At 36.5% G+C, this 22663-nt stretch overlaps 1 protein-coding gene across 1 annotated transcript in view; it reads left to right on the top strand.

Moving 5' to 3' along the window:
• Positions 1–22663, top strand: part of LOC145978140 (cubilin-like) — a 416836-nt gene that overhangs the window by 78476 nt on the left and 315697 nt on the right. Inside the window, exons 9-14 of the mRNA XM_083110579.1 lie at positions 111–211; positions 4188–4314; positions 7419–7646; positions 12762–12902; positions 15541–15725; positions 16853–17021. Coding sequence (XP_082966705.1) covers positions 111–211; positions 4188–4314; positions 7419–7646; positions 12762–12902; positions 15541–15725; positions 16853–17021 — 951 coding nt within the window. The remainder of the gene's footprint in view (positions 1–110; positions 212–4187; positions 4315–7418; positions 7647–12761; positions 12903–15540; positions 15726–16852; positions 17022–22663) is intronic.

Here is a 22663-nt window from a genome sequence, read left to right on the forward strand (position 1 = left end):
CTGATAACCATGTCTATATCACCCGAGACTGATAGAGCAATGATTAACTGTGAACAATTTTTATATTTTAATATACACATTTTGATAATTTTTTCCTCCTTCATTTTCAGGTTATTCTGGTAATGGCTATTACTGCCAAGATATAGACGAATGCTTGATAAATAATGGTGGATGCAGCTCTAATCCATTGGTGCAGTGCATTAATACACAGGTATGAAGGATCTTACATGAAAGTTATAATTTGTGCACTTTACTCCTTAAACGTACGAGGGCCATTTTTCTTGTAGTGGCAACACTGTTGGTATATGCTTGTTGGTTGTCGTTGGGACAAAAGATGATCGGGTCTTGTTTAGTCTTGTATTACGGATCGTGTGTAGGTGTTTGGTGCTGAATAGTACTGTTGTGTGATAGAAGACGTCAAAGTGAACTGTGTGTATAATACTGCCCTGAACAATGTTCACACATGAAGAACAGAGAATATTCATCAAATTTCAGGTTGCACATGGAAGGAATGCACGGCAAATTCACAAGGGCTTACGTGAGGCATGTGGGGACTACTTTTTACTGTATCGTACCGTTGCCAGATGGGCCAAGGCATTTCAATCAGCCGCGAAAGAACATGGTGGAGGGCATCCTCGCACGGCACTTCGCAGATTGCTGGAGAATGATCGATGTTGGACATGTAGTGAATTAGCAAATGAACTGAAGGGGTTTTCCTTGCACATAGTGTTCGACAAGGTGTTACAGTGAATGCAGACTATTACTTTATGTATGACATCAACATTGATCAGTGCGGTATTATACACACTTCTAACTACCACACCACAGTACTATTCAACATGAAACACCTACACACGATTTGTAGTACAAGATCCGATCGTCTTTTGTCCCAGCGACAAACTGACAATCCTATACCAACAGTGTTGCCACTACAAGAAAAATGTCCATCGTATTTAACCTTTAAAGTCCCGTGACAATTATATAGTTTTTACCTCTGTCCCAGGTCATTTAAACGAGTTTTGTTAAGTTTAGCAAAAATCGTTATAGCTTCCTTCCTATGGCAGATAATTTAGTGAAGCAAGAAACATTTTACTAAGAACAAAATGTACTTTGACATAGAAAATACGAAGTGTTGCTATCTGTATGTATTTGTTATTATTCGTGGCCTCACATGTGAACATTGAAAAAAAGACTAAATTTTGCCCCTCCATGTTGAGACATGGGACAGGAACAAATTCTATGTCCTATTTGCAACCATATGTCTTCATTATAATTAAATATTTATTTTGTTCCTAATGCCTTTTGCCATCCGAAGGGAAAAAATGAAAAAGAAGCAAAGTGCATGAGTTTTTTTCGACAAGGGTTGGCAACACGCACAATGAAGTGCATGAGTTATTTTCGACAAGGGTTGGCAACACATTGCTGTCGATGTATATCGACTCTTGGTTTCAAGTTCCTCGCACTTCGAGTCATGAGCATAGAAAATTAACAGGGTTGCAAGGTGACGAAAAAGGTTCTGTTCCATCGGTCAAGGCATGACTGACCGGGACATTGGAAAAAATGCCATTGGCCAGCACATGACCGATCGGGACTTTAAAGGTTAAGAATGCTGTAGTATGTTTTTTGTGAGACTTTCTTTTTTGTTTTCACAATGTCTCACTTAAAATGAGAAAAATGTAGAAAGTAGGACTGAGCCAATACTGGTGTTACTATGGGAAAGTATTAATTGAAATTTAATCATTACCCTCTACATTCATTATGTGAGTATTCCATGGAGTGTAATGGGCCTCCTCGATGGTGCAGTGGTAGCGTCGTCATCTTACAATCAAGGGGTCCCAGGTTCGATACCCGGTGGAGGTACATAGTGGTTCGGATCCCACTTCAAACTCTAGGTCCAGTCCCAATTAACATTACTGTGCATAAAGTGGACTTAAAACACCAACTCAATCAATGGAGTGTAAATATTAGGGGTGTGCTGGATAGGGCCAGAATAGGGAAATAATATATATAGCCTAATGTTGGGGATGCGAAATATTCACCAATGCCTGACAATTATCAAATTTAGAGACCATAAATTTTCAGAATTTCCTGACACCATGAAAATCTCAAATTCTACACATTTTTAACTCCTGAAGCGATTGTTTCTACATTTCTATGCATACAGTGCAGAAATCTTCAAGAATTAAGCTTTTTTAATACATGACTATTTGAAATTTTCCAACTGTATGAGATTCCTCAAAGGTGTGAAATTATTTCCTGAAGCAAGGATGAGAATTTATTGACATTTCAGGATGCTGCACTTCCCTCCTAAATACCCTTAAAATGATCCAGAATGTATAATTGTCATTAATTTTTGCAGTAACACTGCGTGGAAATTTTTATTTCATAATTAGACAGCTTTATCTCATGTGTGAACTTGAGAAAATTTTAAAGAAAAATTCAGATATTAATATGATATAATACTGATAGAATGCTTATATTTGAACATTTATAAATAAAGGCACATATTTTTGGTAAAGAAAAAAGCAAAAATTTGGTACAAAAACGGTCAATTTCAAGTTCAAAAGCGGTATATAAAATAAAATTTTGCTGTTATAGCGGTGAAAAAGTGGTATATAAAAAGAAATTTTTGTTTTAAAAGTGTGAATATAATCGCAAATTTGATTTAAAAACTGTACTTACTACACAAAATAAACATATCCCTTCTAATACATTTATGTCGTTACCAGAATATTAAGTTTATTCCTGTATAAAGGGGTCCATTTTTGCTTCTCAAATATTTACAGCAGAATTAATCAATTTTCAGTGAATTGCATAACTCTGAGGATAATGCTGACTAGTAAGTGTTTCGTCGGTAAATAAACCCTAAATTTCATGTTTGAGTCTATTTCGCATTTTGCAGTTCATTTCGCATTTTTTCATGACATAACAGGGTAGGATAATGCACTTCACACCTATCAGAAACATGAAAAATTAACATTACAATGTGTTATTTCACATTTCATGTTTTCGTCAAAAACGAAATATGCATGCCTCTATTTATAAATAATCTGGAAGAGTATCCATGTGAGCACTGATAGTATAGGTTCAGTTCAAATAGAAACATCTAAAATGTGAATTCAGATACTCACGTTTTCTGAATTCGAATTCCAACGAGGATGGTGGCAGTGGCTAACGGAATTAATAGAAAGAAAATTACTTAAAACATCTTCGTGGAAAACGTGAGTACCTGAATTATCTATTACCGCGTCTCTCATTCCCATAGTATAAAATGTGAAGATATGAGTATATGTGGTTGCACTTTCTGTGTGTAAAGCAACTTTCAGACAAAAGTGACTAGTGGCAGATGACAAGCAACAAGTGACAAGGGAGTTTCATACCAAAGTGTCAAGTGGCACAGGCCCTCCAATATGTTAAAATGCATTCACTGCAGATGAACGACCAACAGACCGAGGCAACATGGTGCATGCTGTTGTGAAAGCAACAAGCAACATGTGTCATGTCATGTCACTTCAGTATTTCTAAAGGTTCATGTAAAAGTAGCACATGTTACATGTTGCATGTTACTTCAGTCTGGAACCTACCATTCTTCTACAGTGAAGGAATAAAAATTAAAACATTGAAGTTACTAAAAAGTAAAGCTAGACAGATATGAAATTTTTGCTGATGCCAATGAAGTAGTGATATGAAATATACCAATATAGATAACCAATATTCTACTGATCCAATATAAAATTGCAAATGTTCCCTGGAGACCCATTCATCTGATTTGCTAATAGTTGTAATCAAATGAGTACAATTGGTTTTAACTTAGAAAACCTATGCTCCCTGATGGTGTAGTGTCAACAGTGTCTTATAATCAAGAGTTCCAGGTTTGATTCCTGGTGGTGGCACATGGTGGTTTGGATCACACTTTAAACTATCAGTCAATACTAATAAAACATCAATGAATCGATCCCATCCCTTAAAGAAAGTTCAAAGAAAAGTTTAGTTGCTCATGTGGATCACGGTCCCAGATCAGCTTGTGAACGAGTTTTGTTAGCAATCTGCAGTGTTTATAAATGTAATTTTAGAATTCCTAGCCAGTTTCCTGAAGAAGAAACCTAATATAGTCTGCATACACCATTTTTAGATTTTTGATTTGTGTTGACTTATATTGCACGTATGGTGTTATGCATATGTTCCAGGGTTCAAGAGCATGTGGGCCGTGTCCACCTGGCTACAGTGGTGATGGAACAACTTGCCAATTTATGGGGGCATGCAGAGTGAATAATGGAGGATGCAGTCAACTTGCTCAATGTATAGATAACCCAGGTAAATTAGGTTTTCTTGTAATTAAAGCATTGAGACGTTGGTACTTGAGTGTCCTCCTGCATGGCTGTGTGGTCTAAGGTGCTGTGCTTTGGACTCCAACTGCGGGACTTCATGGGTTTGAATCTGCCTGGGTTTTCGTCCTGTGTATAGAACTGGTGGCAACCCACCATTGTGAGGAAATTGGGGAGCTACGAGTGAGTAGTGTAACCCGGTCATGGATATCTCCTATAACGGCTGGGGGCACTACTAGCTGACCCCATGTCACCCCTTACCAGTTGAAGATCTCCATACCTCTAGGTAGGATTGTGGGAGGGAGACTGGCAGTCGGGAGTGCACACACACACATACATACACACACACACATACATAGTGTGTGTGCGCGATTTGTAATTAATTAATACACTTACAAGGGAGGTCTAAGTCTCCCCCTCCGATTTCCATGAAACTTGGCAGGTGTATAGAGGCCCCCCCTCTCAAATGTCAAGATGAGGAGAAATTGAAGTAGGGATCTGACCCTGAAACCACGTAAATATGGCATAGGAAGAAACAGGGGGCATAGGGCCTCTCTATACACCCGTCAAATTCCATGGGAATCGGAGGGGGACACAGGGGTCAGATCCTCACTTCAATTTGTCCTCATCTTGACATTTGAGGGGAGGTTGCCCCCTAGAACAGATTTTTAGCCGAAACAAAAAAACACGTATTTCTTCATTTGGACCCATTTATACACACCCCTGCCATGTATCATGGAAATCGGAGGGGGACACAGGGGTCAGATCCTTACTTCAATTTGTCCTCCTCTTGACATTTGAGGGGGTTTTGCCCCCTAAAACCGTTTTTTAGCTGAAACAAAAAAACACGTATTTCTTCCATTGGGCCCCACTATACACCTGCCAAGTTTTATGGAAATGGGAGGGACACAGGGGTCAGATCCTCACTTCAATTTGTCCTCATCTTGACATTTGAGGGGGTTTTGCCCCCTAAAACCGTTTTTTAGCTGAAACAAAAAAAAAAGTATTTCTTCATTTGGGTCCGTTTATACACACACCTGCCAAGTATCATGGAAATCGGAGGGGGACACAGGGTCAGATCCTCACTTCAATTTGTCCTCATCTTGACATTTGAGGGGGTTTTGCCCCCTAAAACTGTTTTTTATCTGAAACAAAAAAACACGTATTTCTTCCATTGGGCCCCACTATACTTCTGCAAAGTTTCATGGAAATCGGAGGGACACAGGGGTCAGATCCTCACTTCAATTTGTCCTCATCTTGACATTTGAGGGGGTTTTGCCCCCTTAAACCGTTTTTTAGCTGAAACAAAAAAAACACCTAATTCTTCCTTTGGGCCCCACTATACTGCCAAGTTTCATGGAAATCGGAGGGGGACACTTAGATAACCTCCCTTGTTAGTCTTACACTTTGTAATTATATAACACTGCATATATTATAATGTTTTATTTTAATTTGTAAAACTAACTGTAGAACAATTGTATAATTTTTGTATAACATTTCTATCTTGTTATATGTGTTAAAGGTTTCATCCTGGAATTGAATGTCTCACATTTATGTGTGTTTTCATTTCCAATACATTCGAATGAATACATATTCGTTTCAATGACATTTACAAAATCACCTCGGATATTTGTGCACGAGTGTGTTAGCCGATGCGTAGCAAAGTATTTTAGGAACAACACTTGAAAAAAATTCTTGTAGGACTAAATTTCTTTGTAATCGAAGATCATAATATCTTTTAAGGTGTGGTAATATTATAATGGGATTGAGATACGAAACTCTCGGATCCGGAACCCTGGGATCCGGATCTGAAACTTTCAGACCCGGATCTGGGACTCTCAGATCCGGATCCAGATCCGAAATCCGGAACTTTCGGATCCGGATCCAGATCCGTAACTTTTGGATCTGGATCCGGATCCGAATCGATCCGGATTTTTCGGATCCGGATCCGTTTGGCCATTCCTAATTTGTACTTGTATGTGATGATTACAATAATAACCAACTCATATTTGTTATTTATAGAGGTCATTTATTTCCAGAGTTCCCACATAGTCTAATGGCCAGCATTCTTGCCTTTGGTGCAAGCAGTCCTGGTTCAATTCCTGGCCAGAGTTCCAAAATTTCATTGGTGATTCAGTATTGCGGGGACAATTGTGGAGTTATTTGAAAGCAATAGCAGTCATCTCTGCTCTGCTGATTAGACATATGCAGCTTCTAGAAAATAGCCTCAATGGGACACAGTGGACTGACTATGCAAAAATAAATGAAAACCAACTGCTGAACGATATCTGTGACGAAATTTGAACCAATTCTTTCCAAAATTAGTCGGCCCGCATGGCAGAGTGGTTAGCACATCGTGCTACGATGCCAGGGGTCCTGGGTTTGAATCCTGGCCTGTGCATGGATGTTTTTGAGTGTCCATACATCAATTTCATTATATCATCACTCATCCCCATCTTCGCAAATTAGTCAAAAAGTGGCACAAAAGCGAGGTAAAATAAAGCAAATGAATCAATCAATGTTTCTAAAATAATTTGTATATAAAAACAATTTTAAAAGCTAAATTTTTTGAAAGAACAGCCTTTTAAGGTGACAGGTTGGCAATAGCCTTTTTTGTTTGGCAAGGCATAGTCCTGTCACTGCTGTTACTGGCATGCTTAACTAAGAGTTCACCACTTCAAGCAACTCCCAGTTGTCCTCACAGTTTCAACATCAAAGTTTTTGGGGCCCTCACCTAATCCTGGAGGTCACCTCGTTAACTGAGCAGAGTGCTGGACTCACAATCTCATCACAGGCAGCCACAGATTCGAATCCTGGCATGAACATGGGTGTTTCTTTGTGAGAGTCTGTTCATTAGTGTCATCAAATCACCATTGATCCTTGTTGCTGCAGTGTAGCCAAAAGTGGTAGAAAAGTTTCTCTAAATGACAAGTACCCTGGATGTTCACTCAAACCTGTTGGTTACACGGAAACCAAACTCACAACCATGTTGATATATTAATGATGGCATCAACCAAGTCATATTATTTTGTTCTATACAGCATAATTTTTTATCGCTACCCCATCCATCAGTAACATTATTTTTCTTTTTAGCAATTGGTGCCAGTTATGTCCAGTGCATATGTCCTGCTGGTTTTACTGGAATAGGAATTGGTCCAAATGGTTGCATATTCTCACAAGGAGGTGGTGGAGGAGGAGGTTCAGGTGGTGGCGGTGGTGGTAGCAGTATAAATCCTTGTGCCACTAATCCATGTGCACATGGAATATGTACTGCAACTAGCACAAACAGCTACATATGCAACTGCTTACCGGGATTCACTGGTAAATATTTATACTTTAAAGATAAATGCAAAGTGTATTATCTTCTTTTGCTACATTTTGTAGGACTTTTTCGTAGCATTAATTTATTTCTTCTGTAAAAGAAAAATTGAGGGGATCATATCAAAAACAATGTATTGCCAAAAGTTGTGATTTTTCAGGAGAAAGTAAAAACATGGTGACATTTGCAGTGTGTCTACTCAACGGGAATTCCTTGAAATCCGGGAATTATGCATGAATTATTGGCTTCGGGAATTATACTTGAATTCTATTTGAATTTTCCTCCGTAGACGTAAAAAATTGCAACTTTTATTAATCCAAATCCCATTGAATTTATACATATTTATTAATGTTTTGAGGCAAGTTTTCCACAGTTTAGCTTTATTTTTTTATCGAGGAAGGAAAAGAAAAGAAAGCTGCTTTGAAAATTATACAGAATTCTCTCAATCCGTTTGCTTTGTTAGTGTCCTTTGCAGAACAATCTATCTGACAGACAGAAGATTATTGCAAGACATGTTGGAGTTGATAGGTAAATTTGAGTGTGAAATTCTCATACATTTCACAGATTGGTAAAGAAGAGACATTTAAACCCACGATTGGTAAAGAAAGTCTTCATGAATTAAGTAATGATAATGGTATAAGATTAATTACTTTTGCAATGTCAGAGAATTTAATTGTGAAAAGTACCACTTTTAAACATAAATATATCCATAAATATACACCTGGTCTTCTTCAGATGGTAAAACCCATAATCAGATAGATCATATTCTCATTGATAAGAGAAGGCATACTAGTATAATTGACGTTCGTTCACATAGAGGTGCTGACTGTGCCAGTGACCATTATTTAGTAATTGCTAAATTAAGAGAAAGACTTGCAGTGATAAATCATAAGCAACAAAATCTAAAAGTTATAAAATTTAATACAGGAAAATTTGCTGATGAAAGAATTAAGAAAGATTACCAAATTAAACTGTCAAATAGATTTGATGTTTTGCAGGATTTAAATTATGATGAAAATATAAATGAAACAGACGTAAATAAGAATTGGGAGCACATACATAATGCAATAGAATCAGCAGCTAAAGAAAGTATAGGATACCATAAACCAAGAAAAAGTAAGCCATGGTTTGATAATGAATGTCATAATCTAATAGAAATAAGGAATCAGGCTAGACTTAGGTGGTTAAATAACTCTGATGATACAAATCTAAGCAATTATAATAGAATAAAGCGAGAAATTAACCGCACGTTTAGAAGTAAAAAAAGAGATTACTTGAAAAGCAAAATTAACGAAATTGAAACAAACAGCAAAAACAAAAATATCAGAGATTTATATAAAAAAGTAAATGAATTTAGAAAGGGGTGGCAACCTAAAGTAAACTTGATAAAAGATAAAAACGGTGATTTTTTTGGCCGATCCAAGCGATATTTTAAATAGATGGAAGAACTACTTTAATGACCTCTTAAATGATCATGTAGGAGATAAATCAGAAGCAAATGAAATACACATTGCAGAACCTTTAGTTCCAGAACCTAACTTGACTGAAGTTAAAGATGCTATTAGAAGGCTAAAGAATAACAAAGCACCTGGCATTGATTTAATACCAGCTGAGTTAATTAAATATAGTGGAAATTCGTTAATATGTCAAATTCATAAATTAATTTGTTTAATATGGAATAAAGAAGAAATCCTCAATAGTGGAAATAATCCATAATTGTTCCTGTGTTTAAAAAGGAAATGAACTGCAATAATTACCGTGGAATTTCTCTACTCTCAACAACATATAAAATATTATCTAACATTCTTTTAACAAGACTAACCCCATATGCTAATGAAATTATAGGTGATTATCAATGTGGATTTAAACGTAACAAAAATATACTACAGATCAAATTTTTCTCATCAGACAGACACATTTGAGAAAAAGTGGGAATATATCAAAATGTCCATCAGCTATTCATTGATTTCAAAAAAGCATATGATTCAGTCAAAAGTGATAAATTATATAATATATTAGTCGAGTTTGGAATACCTAAGAAGCTTGTTAATATGATAAAAGTATGCACTAGTGAGACAGAAAGTAAAATTCGTGTGGGTATTAATGTGTCTGACAAATTTACAATTTACAACAAGGGGATGCATTATCTCCATTGCTCTTTAATTTTGCCTTAGAATATGCTGTTAGGAAGGTAAAAGAAACTAACGAAGGACTAAAATTAAACGGTGTGACTCAGTTGTTAGCATATGCAGATGATGTAGACTTATTAGGGGATGATATAAATACAATTAAGAATAATGTACCCCCACTATGAATTTTGGAGGTAATGAAGTACTACGCATATCTATCTTAAACAGCTGTAGTATGGACCATTATTGGGCACAATTTTTTTGAGTGCTATATTCTTATTTCAATTTCAAAAAGCATATGTATTTTGGAATTTTTAATGTCAGAACTTGTAATGTGATGTGGGTTTTATTTTATTGCTTTGATGGAATGTGCGTTCCACAGCAAACAGTTTAGGAGACAGGGTTGTACTAGTAAAAAAATGGGTAAAGTTTCGGCAGATTTGGCTCTTTGGGGGTAGTGTAACAATGTAACAGTAAATTTGGGTAAAATTGTTACAAATAACATCCATATTCAACCATCCAGCAACTTCAGATCAAAGAAAGAGATATAAAAAAATAAGAAACATGTCCAGACAGCTTAATAGTTACTAGTAGTTGCGTTTCTGTTACTTAGTTGGGTTTTTACACTGTGGTCATAATTTTCCTTTTTTTAATGCTAAAATATTTTTCAAGCAGCTAATGAGATAGGTTTGGAAGTTAGCAAAGAGAAAACTAAATATATGCTTACAGGCTGAAACCAAGTGTTTGGTAATAATCAAAATTTAATTATTGATAACAACTCGTTTCAACCAGTTTCCAAATTCAAGTACTTAGGAGTAATACTAACAAATGAAAATGATATTAAGGAGGAAATAAAAAGCAGGCTTAATTCAGGAAATGCATGTTACTTTTCTGGTCATAAACTTTTGTCTTCTCGTGTAATATCTAAGAAACTAAAAGTTAAGATATACAAAACAGTAATTTTGCCTGTATTATTATATGGATGCGAAACTTGGTCCCTTACATTGAAAGAGGAACATAAATTGAGAGTATTTGAAAATAAGATCCTTAGGAAAATCTTTGGACCTAAAAGGGATGAGGAGACAGGTGAGTGGAGAAGGTTACATAATTTCGAACTACATAATTTGTATTCATGTCCAGATATTATTAGAATGATTAAATCACGAAGACTTAGCTGAGCAGGCCATGTGGCATGAATGGGAGAGGAAAGATTAGTTTACAGGATTCTTGTTGGGAAACCTGATGGTAAGAGACCTGTAGGAAGGCCGACACGAAGATGGAGGGATAACGTTGAGATGGACCTAAAGGAAATTGGTAGGGATGGAAAAGAGTATATAGATCTTGCTCAGGATAGGGCCAGATGGAAGGCCTGTGTTGCTGCAGCCATGAACCTTCGGGTTTAAGAAGGCTAGAGAGTTAGTTAGTTAGTTAGTTAATTCTTATACATTTGTGACTTGTGTCGAGTCTTGAGTATGTGAAATGACAAACGTAAACTCCACAGCTTAAATGGAATCGCACAGACCCTTTATATTGTTCATATATTTGTGAGTGTGTATGTGGGTGGTGAGAGGAGGTAATACGCAAGGTTGAAATAGAGAAAACACCCTTGAATTTTTTTAAAGTAAAACCTGGAATTATACTTGAATTTTATCAAGGTCCTGCATTTGCAATGCTGGTCAAACTTACTGCGTTATATCTAAAGATATCCATTTGGCAGGTATGTGGAGGAAGATAATATATTTGAATCAAGTCACTGTTGCTTAGAATAAAGTAACTGAAATTTTCTTAATAAGTCACGACTGGGGATGGACTACTTTTTGTAGACTAGCAAGGCTCTGGCATATGTGTTTTTTGCTGTCCATATGCATTTGTGATTGTCCATTCATCTATTTCATCTTGGCCTCCCCGATGGCACAGTGGTAGCATCTTCACCTTGTAATATAGGGGTCCCAGGTTTCATACCCGGTGGAGGCACATAGTGGTTCGGCTCCCACTTTAAACTGTAGGTCCAGTCCCGATTAGCCTTACTGTGCATAAAGTGGACTTAAAACACCAACTCAACTTAACAACAACTAAACTCTACTTCATCTTATCACCCTTCATCTTTGCAATTAGACAAGAGTGGCAGAAACACGAAGCAAAATAAATCAACTCATTCCTTAATTCAGTTTGTTATGAACCCCTCAATTTTTGTAAGGGATGGGACAGATTAATTAGTTCTCTATCAGTATCGGCCAATATAGGCATATAAGTGTATTAGTTTATCGGTAAAATTACCGATTATTTTACCAATCTGATAAATATATAAATATCTTTTATAACTGAGTTCAAAATTCTGCCATTTTGTTATAATTTTTATGGATAATCTGCATACTTTAAAAAAGGTAAATGTCTAAATATGCAACTTCTTTTGCACTGCAGTCCCCTGGAAACAAACTTTTATTAAGGAGGTCAATGAACTATTCAGGTTCTTCAAGAACCATTTGGAATTTTATATCAGATCGGTTATCAGTATCGGGAAATTTTATATCGGTACTTTAATGGTGCAGTGGTAGTGCCGTTGCCTTGTAATCAAGGGTTCCCGGTGGAAGCACATTGTGGTTTGGATCCCACTTTAAACTGTAGGCCCAGTCTCGATTAGCCTTACGGTGCATCAAGTGGATTTAAAACACCAAATCAATCAATCAATACTGGTACTTTATGAGTATCGGCCAAAATTTCATATCGTCCCATCCCTATTTCTTGTATATTTCTTAATGAGCTGTATTGTAATAGTATATAGTTACAACATATCCTCTCTCCTATCTCTCTCAATGTAGTCTACCACTTAATATCCCAGTACATTCCTATAGATGAAAAAGTAAAACTGTATTTTAAATTGATTGGGATCCCCCCCTTCTCTCTGGTGTTTGTGTGTGTGCACTTTCACATGTGTGCATGTTTGTGTAAATTTGTATGAATGTAAATATCCTTTTCCTTTGCTTTTAGGTCCTACATGTAATGTTCAAATCAACCCATGCAACAGCAATCCTTGTCAGAATGGAGGAACATGTATACAGCAGCAGAGTGGGTTCATCTGTGAATGCAGCAGTGATTATACGGGAGACCTCTGCCAGACTGAGCAACAGAGTAAGTTTGTCTACTGACAGTAAGGAGAGACATAAGATTTAGATACAGAAACTGGACATACCATATTTACTTATGTATAATGCAAACTTTTTTCCGAAATTTTTAACCTCACAAACTGTGATGCACGGAATAATTTGGACAGCCAACGTTAAAACCACACATGTTTTCACTATGCCACTGAGTGTAACATGTATATATCAACAGGTGCAAATACAAATTACCAAGTTGGATTTCTTTAGTAATAATATTTTTAAAAAATAATAAAAAACTATAAAAGTGAAATGGCCATTTCCCCATTTTCACTTTGTAACACAACATATTCGGACACGAAGAAAACAGCGCCGCACTTTTCTGGTAGAATTCGAGCATGCACCTTCCATCACATGGGATGTGTATCAGCAGTATTTATCGGGCAATAAGCAATAGAAAATAACTTCCCGAGTGCTGCAAATCTATAACATAATTTTGATGTCACTTTATTCTACAGGGAGGTCACAAAGTGGGCGTACCCCCCTCCCCCCTGTATTTTCGACACTACGATGGTTATGGTTGAATGCTTGTTATGAACACATAACTGATGGTTTAAGTGTCCGGAACATCGGTATGGAGACAGTCTTTTTCGTAGCATGGCCGAACTCTGCACCATATTTTGGCACACTTCGCGATGCAAGTGTGAATAAGACATTTTTCCGGGTGGTGACGTTCCCCTCAATAACATTCTGAAGGGCATCCAAAAGTCCCAGAGGTGGTTAATCAATGACATCAATCATATCAAGTAATCCAACTATTACCTTCGTAGTGTTGAAAATAAAGGGGAGGGGGGTAGTCCCAATTTGTGACCACCCTGTACTACAGAATAGACAAGGTGGTTGCAGAAGTGAAATCTTTGGGATGCTAAACACAGTGGAGGGTGAGGGGGGAGGTGGTGTGGGTTAGTGACTGCATACGCAAGATGATATATTTGAGTTGGTCCACATAGCAACACAATGAATAGGTATGATGTCATCCACTCTTGATTGGCATTGCAACAGCTTTCCGACCTATAACTAAGAAAGCCATTTCTTAAACCTGAATTATACTGTGCATTAATATGAGATATAATTGTTTGTCGCTTTTCCCCATCAAAAACCAGGATGTGCTTTATACAGGCATGCACATTATACACACATAAATACAGTATTTTGGGATCAAAAGCGGTATATGAAATGGCATTTCAGTGCTAAAATCGTGAATAAAAACATAAATTTCAGTTATAACTACACTTACTACACAAAATTAGCATTTCACTTCCAATAGCACATGTATGTAGTTATCAGAGTATTAAGTTTATTCCTGTGTGAAGGAGTCCATTTTTCCTTCTCAAGTATTTACAGCAGAACTCATCATTTTTCCATGATTTGCAAAACTCTCAGGATAATTCAGACCTTGGAAAGTGTTGTGTCGGTAAATTTTGTGTTGAAGAGTTTATTTTGCATTTTGTAGTTCTAACAATAAGTTATCAGAATATAAGTAAATTTGTTAAATTTAGTGAACACCTGTGATTATCCCTAACTTTTGTACAATGTTACAGTTGCTGTATGTACATTTGTAATATTTGTCAGTTCATGCTAAATGTGTGTGCTAAAATCCTCACACATTGACCTGACATTTATCAGTGTAACATCAAGTAGGAAAAATACCGCTTTCTAGTAATGACAATATTGCTACTTGTCTGGAAAACAGGGAATTTTGCAGATTGTCTGGAATTTACGTGCATTTTGGAGTCTGCAAGAGAAAAAGTTGCACCATGAGAAAGCAGTTCACTTCCACTTCTGGATTTGGTTCTTGTGATTCCACTCCCAAAAAATATTCATTTAGAAACTTGTTTCTTTTGTTCTTATGATTCTCAGTCTTGTGCAAAATTATGTTTCCTTCGAATTTTTGTAATAAATTTTCACTTTTATAATACTAGAAATTAGAAAGAATATCAAAGTAAAACTAGCAGTCCAGATATCTGATTGATAAATAAAGTACATTGACAATATGATCATAATTATTGGAAAGGCTAGTGAAGATGACGTTATTTTCTATTTTATAGATCTTATTCTTTTTGGCATATCCTATAGAATTCCTATATTCAACAAAAATCTCTCCAGATGCTGTGTACTTATAAAAAGCAAAAAAAGCAGCATTTTCTAAGGCACTATAAATATGCCAGAAAATGAAAAATTGTGTATGGTTTATGAACTTTTTCTCTTTTTATATTGTGGAGATCTGTTATGGTGAAATAATGTACATCTGTTATCTTAGCCTGAAGGCTAGATTCACGTGATTGTAGCACCCAATATATTTCATGCCGATTGTAATTTTACATTTTACTCTTCGAATTTTCATGTGTTCTTGTGTGTGTGGAATGAAATTTGCTAAAAAAGAAAGTTGTGAAAATGAATGTTCATAACAATTAATGGATGATATATATAATTGAAGAGCACAAGGTTCAAAAGCAAAAACCATGATGATAAACATGAATGGAAAAATTTAATTTTTTTTTCACTGGAAAACCTGGAAATGTCAGGGAATTTTATGATCAAAAAATCATAGCAACCCTGAATAAGTTTCAACTTTTTATTTGCCATTAACTCTGAACCCTTTATTTTAGGCTGTGGTGGAGTATTTACAACCCCTGTAGGTTCATTCAGATACCCTCATGCAGAAGGTTCAACCACTTACCCTAATAACATCGACTGTGCTTGGATTATATGGACAAATCGTACTCAAGTCCTGAATGTCACTTTTACTAGTTTCCACTTGGAAGGTGGGAGCTGCCAGTACGATTATCTTCAGGTAAGGTTATAAGATAACAGTGAAGCATAAAATAACCATATGAATTTCCCTTGAGCAATGCTGAAAAGAAGGACATATTTTTGGTAAATAAAAATGCAAAATTTCGGTGTTATAGTGGTGAAAAAATGGATCAAAAGCAGTATATAAAATGACATTTTGGTTTTAAAATTGTAAACATAATCCAAAATTTGATTTAGAAACTGCACTTATTACAAAATAAACATAACCCTTCTAATATCACATTTATGTCGTTACCAGAGTATTAAGATTATTCCTGTATAAAGAGGTCCATTCTTGCTTCTCAAATATTTACAGCAGAATTTATCAATTTTGTGTGAATTGCATAACTCACAGGATAATTCAAACTTCAGAAGGTGTTGTGTCCGTAAATAGACTCTAAATTTCATGTTTAAAACATTAAAAATTGACGTCAGAATGTGTTATTTCACTTTTCGTGTTTTCGTCAAATACGAAATATGCATGCCCCTAATGATTATCCATCTGTTGTTTCATAACAACTGTCACCCGTGTTTTAGAAATTAACAGCCATGTTTCCATCATGATGTAGACCTTTACATGCTCATCAGCATCTGTGGAGAGGTGAGGTTTAGATTCCTGGAACAAGAACTATTATTCTGTACACTCATCCAATTCATAAAATAATAATTTCCCTGCTAAAAGAAATCCTGCCATTTATAATGAGAAAATAAATCAAAATATTTTTATTTCTGGAACTATGCTAGTATTGGCTAATACCTGATTCAAGACATGGGTTTTCCATTCCACATTTTGTTGTGGAATAAATCAGTGTTCTTGGATTTTGCATAACTCTCAGGATAATGTAGACTGCAAAGTGCTGTGTTGGTAAATAAAGTCTAAGTTTTGTGTTTAAGGACTTATTTAACTTTTTTTGCACCTGATTTTTGCATTATTTCTTGGCAAAATATGGTAGAAAAATGTGCCATATACCTTTTAGAAAATTAAAAAATAAACGTTATAGTGGGTAATCTCACATTTTGTGTTTCTGTCGAAACTCTAGTAGGGCCAGTTCTGGCTATCGGTATACTGCATTAAACTAGTAATTTTTGTAGTGGCTTATCAACTTAGTGTGAAACATTAAATTTCAGATCCATGATGGAAGTAGTTCAGAATATCAGAGATTAGGACGTTTTTGTGGCACTCAGTTGAATGGAAGGAATTTCACTTCTACTCACTCAGCCATGTATTTCTGGTTTCACTCTGATCATAACATTGTCAGCGATGGATTTGAAGTGCACTGGACCACTCTTGACCCCAGTAAGTATTATTATATTTTGTTGAAATTCATTAACATATTTTTGTAGTTACCTTAGCTGTGAAAAACCTTGAACCTTCAACGTGATGTCATGTTCAGCTAATACTGATGCTTGGAGACCTGCAATGGTCCAGTGAGTAGAGCATCTGACTGCTACTTGGGACAATACCATTCCACAAAGAAAATTACTCAACCTCTCAGTAGGTACTGTGGTGGTGGTGGGAGGGGGAACAAGGTAGCTAGAGCATGGTGCTGATCTCATCACTTCCACTATGACTGCGATTGAGAACATCACATCCTATGTGTCTTCGTGCCACTGTGCAATGTTACTTCTTTTTACTTGATACTTGAATTATTTTCTTGTAGTTTACGGTTATTACAAGCATAAGAAAACAGTTTTTCTTTGTGACGTTTCAGGAGAACACACACTCCTTTCATCAGACATTTATTTTCATTTTGACTAAAGATACAGTTATAACAATGGTTAGTAATTTTTAAACAAAAAGAATCCGTTATATAATGGATGTTGTCAATGTTACATTGTTGTAATATAGCAATTTAACTGTGAAAAAAGCAGTCTGTTGTATTTTTATTTGAGATTTTTTAAATTATGAATCCCAAATATCATCAGGCAATTCAAATTCATCATTGTTTTCACAAAGTCTTTTGATGTTTTCTGTTACATTAAATTTCAAAGATGGTGGCTTACTCCATTTGTGAAAAAGAAAACTCCATACTGGATCTACGTTACCATTTTCATTATTTAATTTATTCCAGTGTTCTTCTGCAATGAACGAAGCTTCCCAGACATTCAACTCTGTGTTTCCCGTTAATCTTTTTAAAACCCTTCTCTTTTTAATCAAATGTTTCTCTTCGATGATATGAGTTGACAAACCTGTTCTTGGGTTTAGATTTATAATGTCCAAATCGTGTTCGTGCCATCTTATTGCCATTTTCATCAAAAGACTTTGTGAAAACAATGATGAATTTGAATTGCCTGATGATATTTGGGATTCATAATTTAAAAAATCTCAAATAAAAATACAACAGACTGTTTTTTTCACAGTTAAGTTGCTATATTACAACAATGTAACATTGACAACATCCATTATATAACGGATTCTTTTTGTTTAAAAATTACTAACCATTGTTATAACTGTATCTTTAGTCAAAATGAAAATAAATGTCTGATGAAAGGAGCGTGTGTTCTCCTGAAACGTCACAAAGAAAAACTGTTTTCTTATGCTTGTAATAACCGTAAACTACAAGAAAATAATTCTATAATGCAAGCAATGCGTACATACAAGAAAAATTATTGATACTTGAACTTTGCAAGAATTTAATTTGTTCAGAATATGTTAACACTTAAGTATTCTCAGTGTGGATGCTTGGTGGGTCCTAGACAGTAGATAGAAGAATGCTTAAACACTAGAACGACGAGAAAATTAACCACCCTACAACAACGAAGGGCGGTCATTTTTACCGCCATAAGATTTTAATGTAATTTTGAAATAAACAGCTGCAAAATGTTGAAATACATGTATTTTGTTGTATTATAATATTACATTACCTTTTATTTTCTTCACACTCTACACACACTGGTAGCAATTGACGTCCTTCTGGCCGACGCAAGGTCCGCAGACAGCTTTCTTACATCGCACACACTCCATATTTGTCTTGTTTTGGTTGCATCTTCCAATTTGGCACTGCCTCCTTTTCTTGATATCCACCTTGTCTCTCACACTCTTCATTCCTCTCTCTGTCTTGGAGGTTTGCCACAGGAAGTTCTGTCGCAGATCTTCAGCCAATTTCCTGATGAATTATTTTCTTCTCAATTTTTTCCCCAGTCACTTTGCAGTATAAAATATGATGGTTGATAGCTGCAATATCCAACAACTTGTAGAAAACGTGAACAGGCCAATGTCTGCAGGCTGCCTTTGTTGTGTATTTCCTTGACATCTGGTCAAAAATATCTACACCAAATTTTGTCTTATTATAGTATTTAATTGTTTCAGGTTTCTTTTTTCGATAAGCTACAATGGAGACCTGACTGTGCAAGGAACTGAGAACAATCACATTTTTAGCATGCTTTCCTTGGTACACAGTCATCGTGATGTCCTCGTGACGTAGAATAACACTGGAATAAAGCTCTTCTTTTGATTTTCTTGCTTCATCAGGAACTTCTCTGCGCGATTTGTTCATCGTGCCCACAATGGTAGTCTTCTTTTCTTTTAGTGCCTTGGCCAATTTGAGTGTTGTAAAAAAACTGTCCGTTGTAACATTGCGACCTTGATTCAGGAAGGGTTCCATAAGCCGCAATACAACCTATTCCCCAAGGTGCTGCCCTTCTGGTCGATTCTCTTCTTCTCCAAGATAGGGGAAGGAGTTACAAACATAATTTGTTTCAGTATCAACTGTAACCCAAAACTTTAATTCATATTTATCAGGTTTACTGCCCATAGATTGAGTAAAGCGGCATCACATTTTGCTGGGTAAAAGCTGTTTGTCAATTGTTACATTTTCACTTGGTCTGTAACAACTCAAACAATTGTTGATAAATTTTCTCCAAATTTCTGACACGAGCGCAAATTTGTTGGTCAAGATTCTTTCCTTTCGAGATGACTTTTTATCGAAAAGTATCTCAGTATCTCCTTGTAGCGATCCCTTGGCATTGTGTCTCGGGAGAAGCTGACTCCCCAACTTTGAGACCACAGATCTTCGACTAATATTCCTTTTGCACAATAAACACCTGTTACATACATCAAAGAGATTGCAGCTTCCAGTTCCTCCAATGTTAGGCGCCATTCCTGTGTTCCAAGCTGACGTCTTGCCTGTATTTCTGTTCATTTTCGGATTAGGCGTAACATGGATTCATCAGACAGAAAAGGCGAAAAGCACTTGAAACTTTCCCTGCACAAATACGTCGTTCGGCATAGCTTGTAGGTCCACCATGTTCTTTCAGTACATTCATGGCAGATTTCCTGCCTGTCACCGGAATATGACCCTTGACTACAGTGGCGTGCGGTGATAAATCAGGCAGGGGAACAGGTCACCTGCACTTGCTCCCCCTCGTATGGGTGTCTTAATATAATACAATAGATCAAGTAAAATTCAACCCTTATTGAAATGTCAGAAGTGACAAACATGAGGCACGTTAAAATTATATGACAATAATAATTTTAAAGCAAATGTGATATAATATAAAGAAAACATTAAAAATAAAATTGTTGATGCGCAACAAAGAAAAATTTGATAATATAAATTTATGAGTCATCAGAGAAAGAAAATAATATTTTGTCGTGACCTGTTTCATCTCTTTATTCGTAGATTAAGTTGACGTTTTTTCATAGAGTTGAGTATTCTTGTAATTCAAACGTCCTCAATGCAATAATGGCACACAGATGGTTGAGTTTTTTCATGACGTTCGCTAGATTAGTCAGGGTGGCTACTGTAGGACCATAATAAAATTCAAGTATAATTCCCGGTTTTCAAGGCGAACTTTACAAAAATTCAAGCAGATGTTTTCTCTATTTCAAACTAAGGTTTTACCGTCTCTCACCACCCACACACATACACACAAACAAATTCTTATATTAACAATAGGCTTATATGGTTTGTGCGATTCCAATGAATCCAATAATTCTAATTCACTTGGACGGTACATATATATAATTTAAGGCGCAGAGTTTACATTTGTCATTTCACATAGCTACTCGGCAGTGGCGTGCCCAAGGGGGTGGGGTTGGTAGGGGTTATACCCCCCCCCCCTTTGGCCCAATATTTCTAAAAAAGAACGTCAATGGTAGGAAAATATGACAAAATGAGGGCCGACTACCAAGAAAAAGTATAGGTAACCCCTCCCTTACAAAAATCCTGGGCACGCCACTGCTACTCGGGACTATAAATACATCTACAAACACAAGTCACAAATGTTACGGGAAATAGTAATCTACGAAAATTTGTTAATTCTATAAGAATTTTAAATTTACCTAATCAACTTCAAGATATTTTATCTTGCAATAATCTTCCGTCCATCAGATGGATTGTTCCGCAAAGAACACTAACAAAGTAAACGGATTGGGAGAATTCTGTTTCATTTTCCACGCAGCTTTCTTTTTCTTCCTTGATAAAAATAAAATCTAAACTGTGAAAAACTTGTTTTAGGTCATTAATTAATATGTATAAGTTCAATGGAATTGGGATTTTAAAAAGTTGCAATTTTTCATGTCTACGGAGAAAATTTCAAGCAGAATTCACGCACAATTCCCGGAGCCAATAATTCACGCATAATTAGCGGAATTCAAGAAATTCCCGGTGAGTAGCCACCCTGTTAGTAGAAGTTGTTAATGTGACAAAACCCGACCTGTTCCAGACTCCCTTCTCAGGATTAAACAAGGACAACAATATAATTTGCCACTGGAAGAATATCCAGTTAATCATTTTACAGAGTTATAGTAACTCGTTTGAAAATGCCTTGTGTATGATTTCGTTTTAGTTTTTAATTCAGTTAGGATGTGTGTTGGTTTGTTGTATTTTCTGCAAAGTTCAATGAACTACAGGCTTTCGTACTCAGCCGGTCGATCATACAACACTCGCAACATTCGCTTTCTTGTCCTGCAGCTGCGTGCCTTGGAACTTTGGTCTTGGGGTTGGTGGAACAGATGGATGTGAGCTGTTCCCTCGGAAGCTATTTCGCAGCGTTTAGCCAAGGCATTTAGCAGACGCTTAGACTGTAGAAGATTTTTTCAGTTCGTTATGAATGTCAGACGCAAGTTCTCAACGAGATTAGGAAGTTATGGACTTTCTACACTCAAAAGTATCACTTATGACGCGATTAAACTTCAGCACATAGCAAAAACTGGAAGAAAAGCGAATCCGCAATATCTCTCTGAGGGAACAGCTAGAGTGTTCAGCTTCCGTGGTGCCGTGGGGATCGTTTAGCTTCGAGCGTGGTCGGAAATACTCGGCTTCAGTAGAGGGCATGATACTAAGAGACCATGGTAGAGCATGGGGTGAGAACCATGATGCGTTGGGAAGGTGACGTCAACAAACGACCAGCCACGGTGAAAGATTTTCTTCAGTGTTACTTTTGGAAACGTTGATTTCGGGAGAAAGAAGTGTTCTTATTATGTTAATATAAATAATTTAAATAGCCCAAAAGCGCAGTAAGTAGGAGGGAACAGCCTGTTCCCTCTGTTCCATGGAGGGACCGCCACTGCTTGACTATCTCCCAAACAGAACTGTCTCTTCCCAACCAAACCTCCTTTTCACTAACCCTAGCATCTCCTCCTGCCTCTTCGCTGCTGTTTGAAGACGTTGTTGCAACTGTTTCAATGGGCATGTCATCTTCTCGGTCACACGCCACTGCATCGTCATCCAAAGATAGAGGATAGGGTAGTATTTCTGGACCTGATCCTCCAGAATCTTGACTTGAGTACCCCCCCTTCTTCCCCAGATAGCTCGAGAAAGCTTTCAATTTGCTGGGAAGACAACCCACGCTTACACAACATCTTCTCAAGTCAAGTACTCACTGATGAATGTAAGATCGAAGAACAAAGCAATTTGCTAGCTCAAATCGAAACACCTGCATTACTAGTAAAAGGAACCGCGACCAACAATGAAGTAACAATCATTGCACATGTAC

This window comes from Lepisma saccharinum, chromosome 24 (assembly GCF_977018435.1).
Source record: "Lepisma saccharinum chromosome 24, izLepSacc3.1, whole genome shotgun sequence".
NCBI lineage: Eukaryota > Metazoa > Arthropoda > Insecta > Zygentoma > Lepismatidae > Lepisma > Lepisma saccharinum.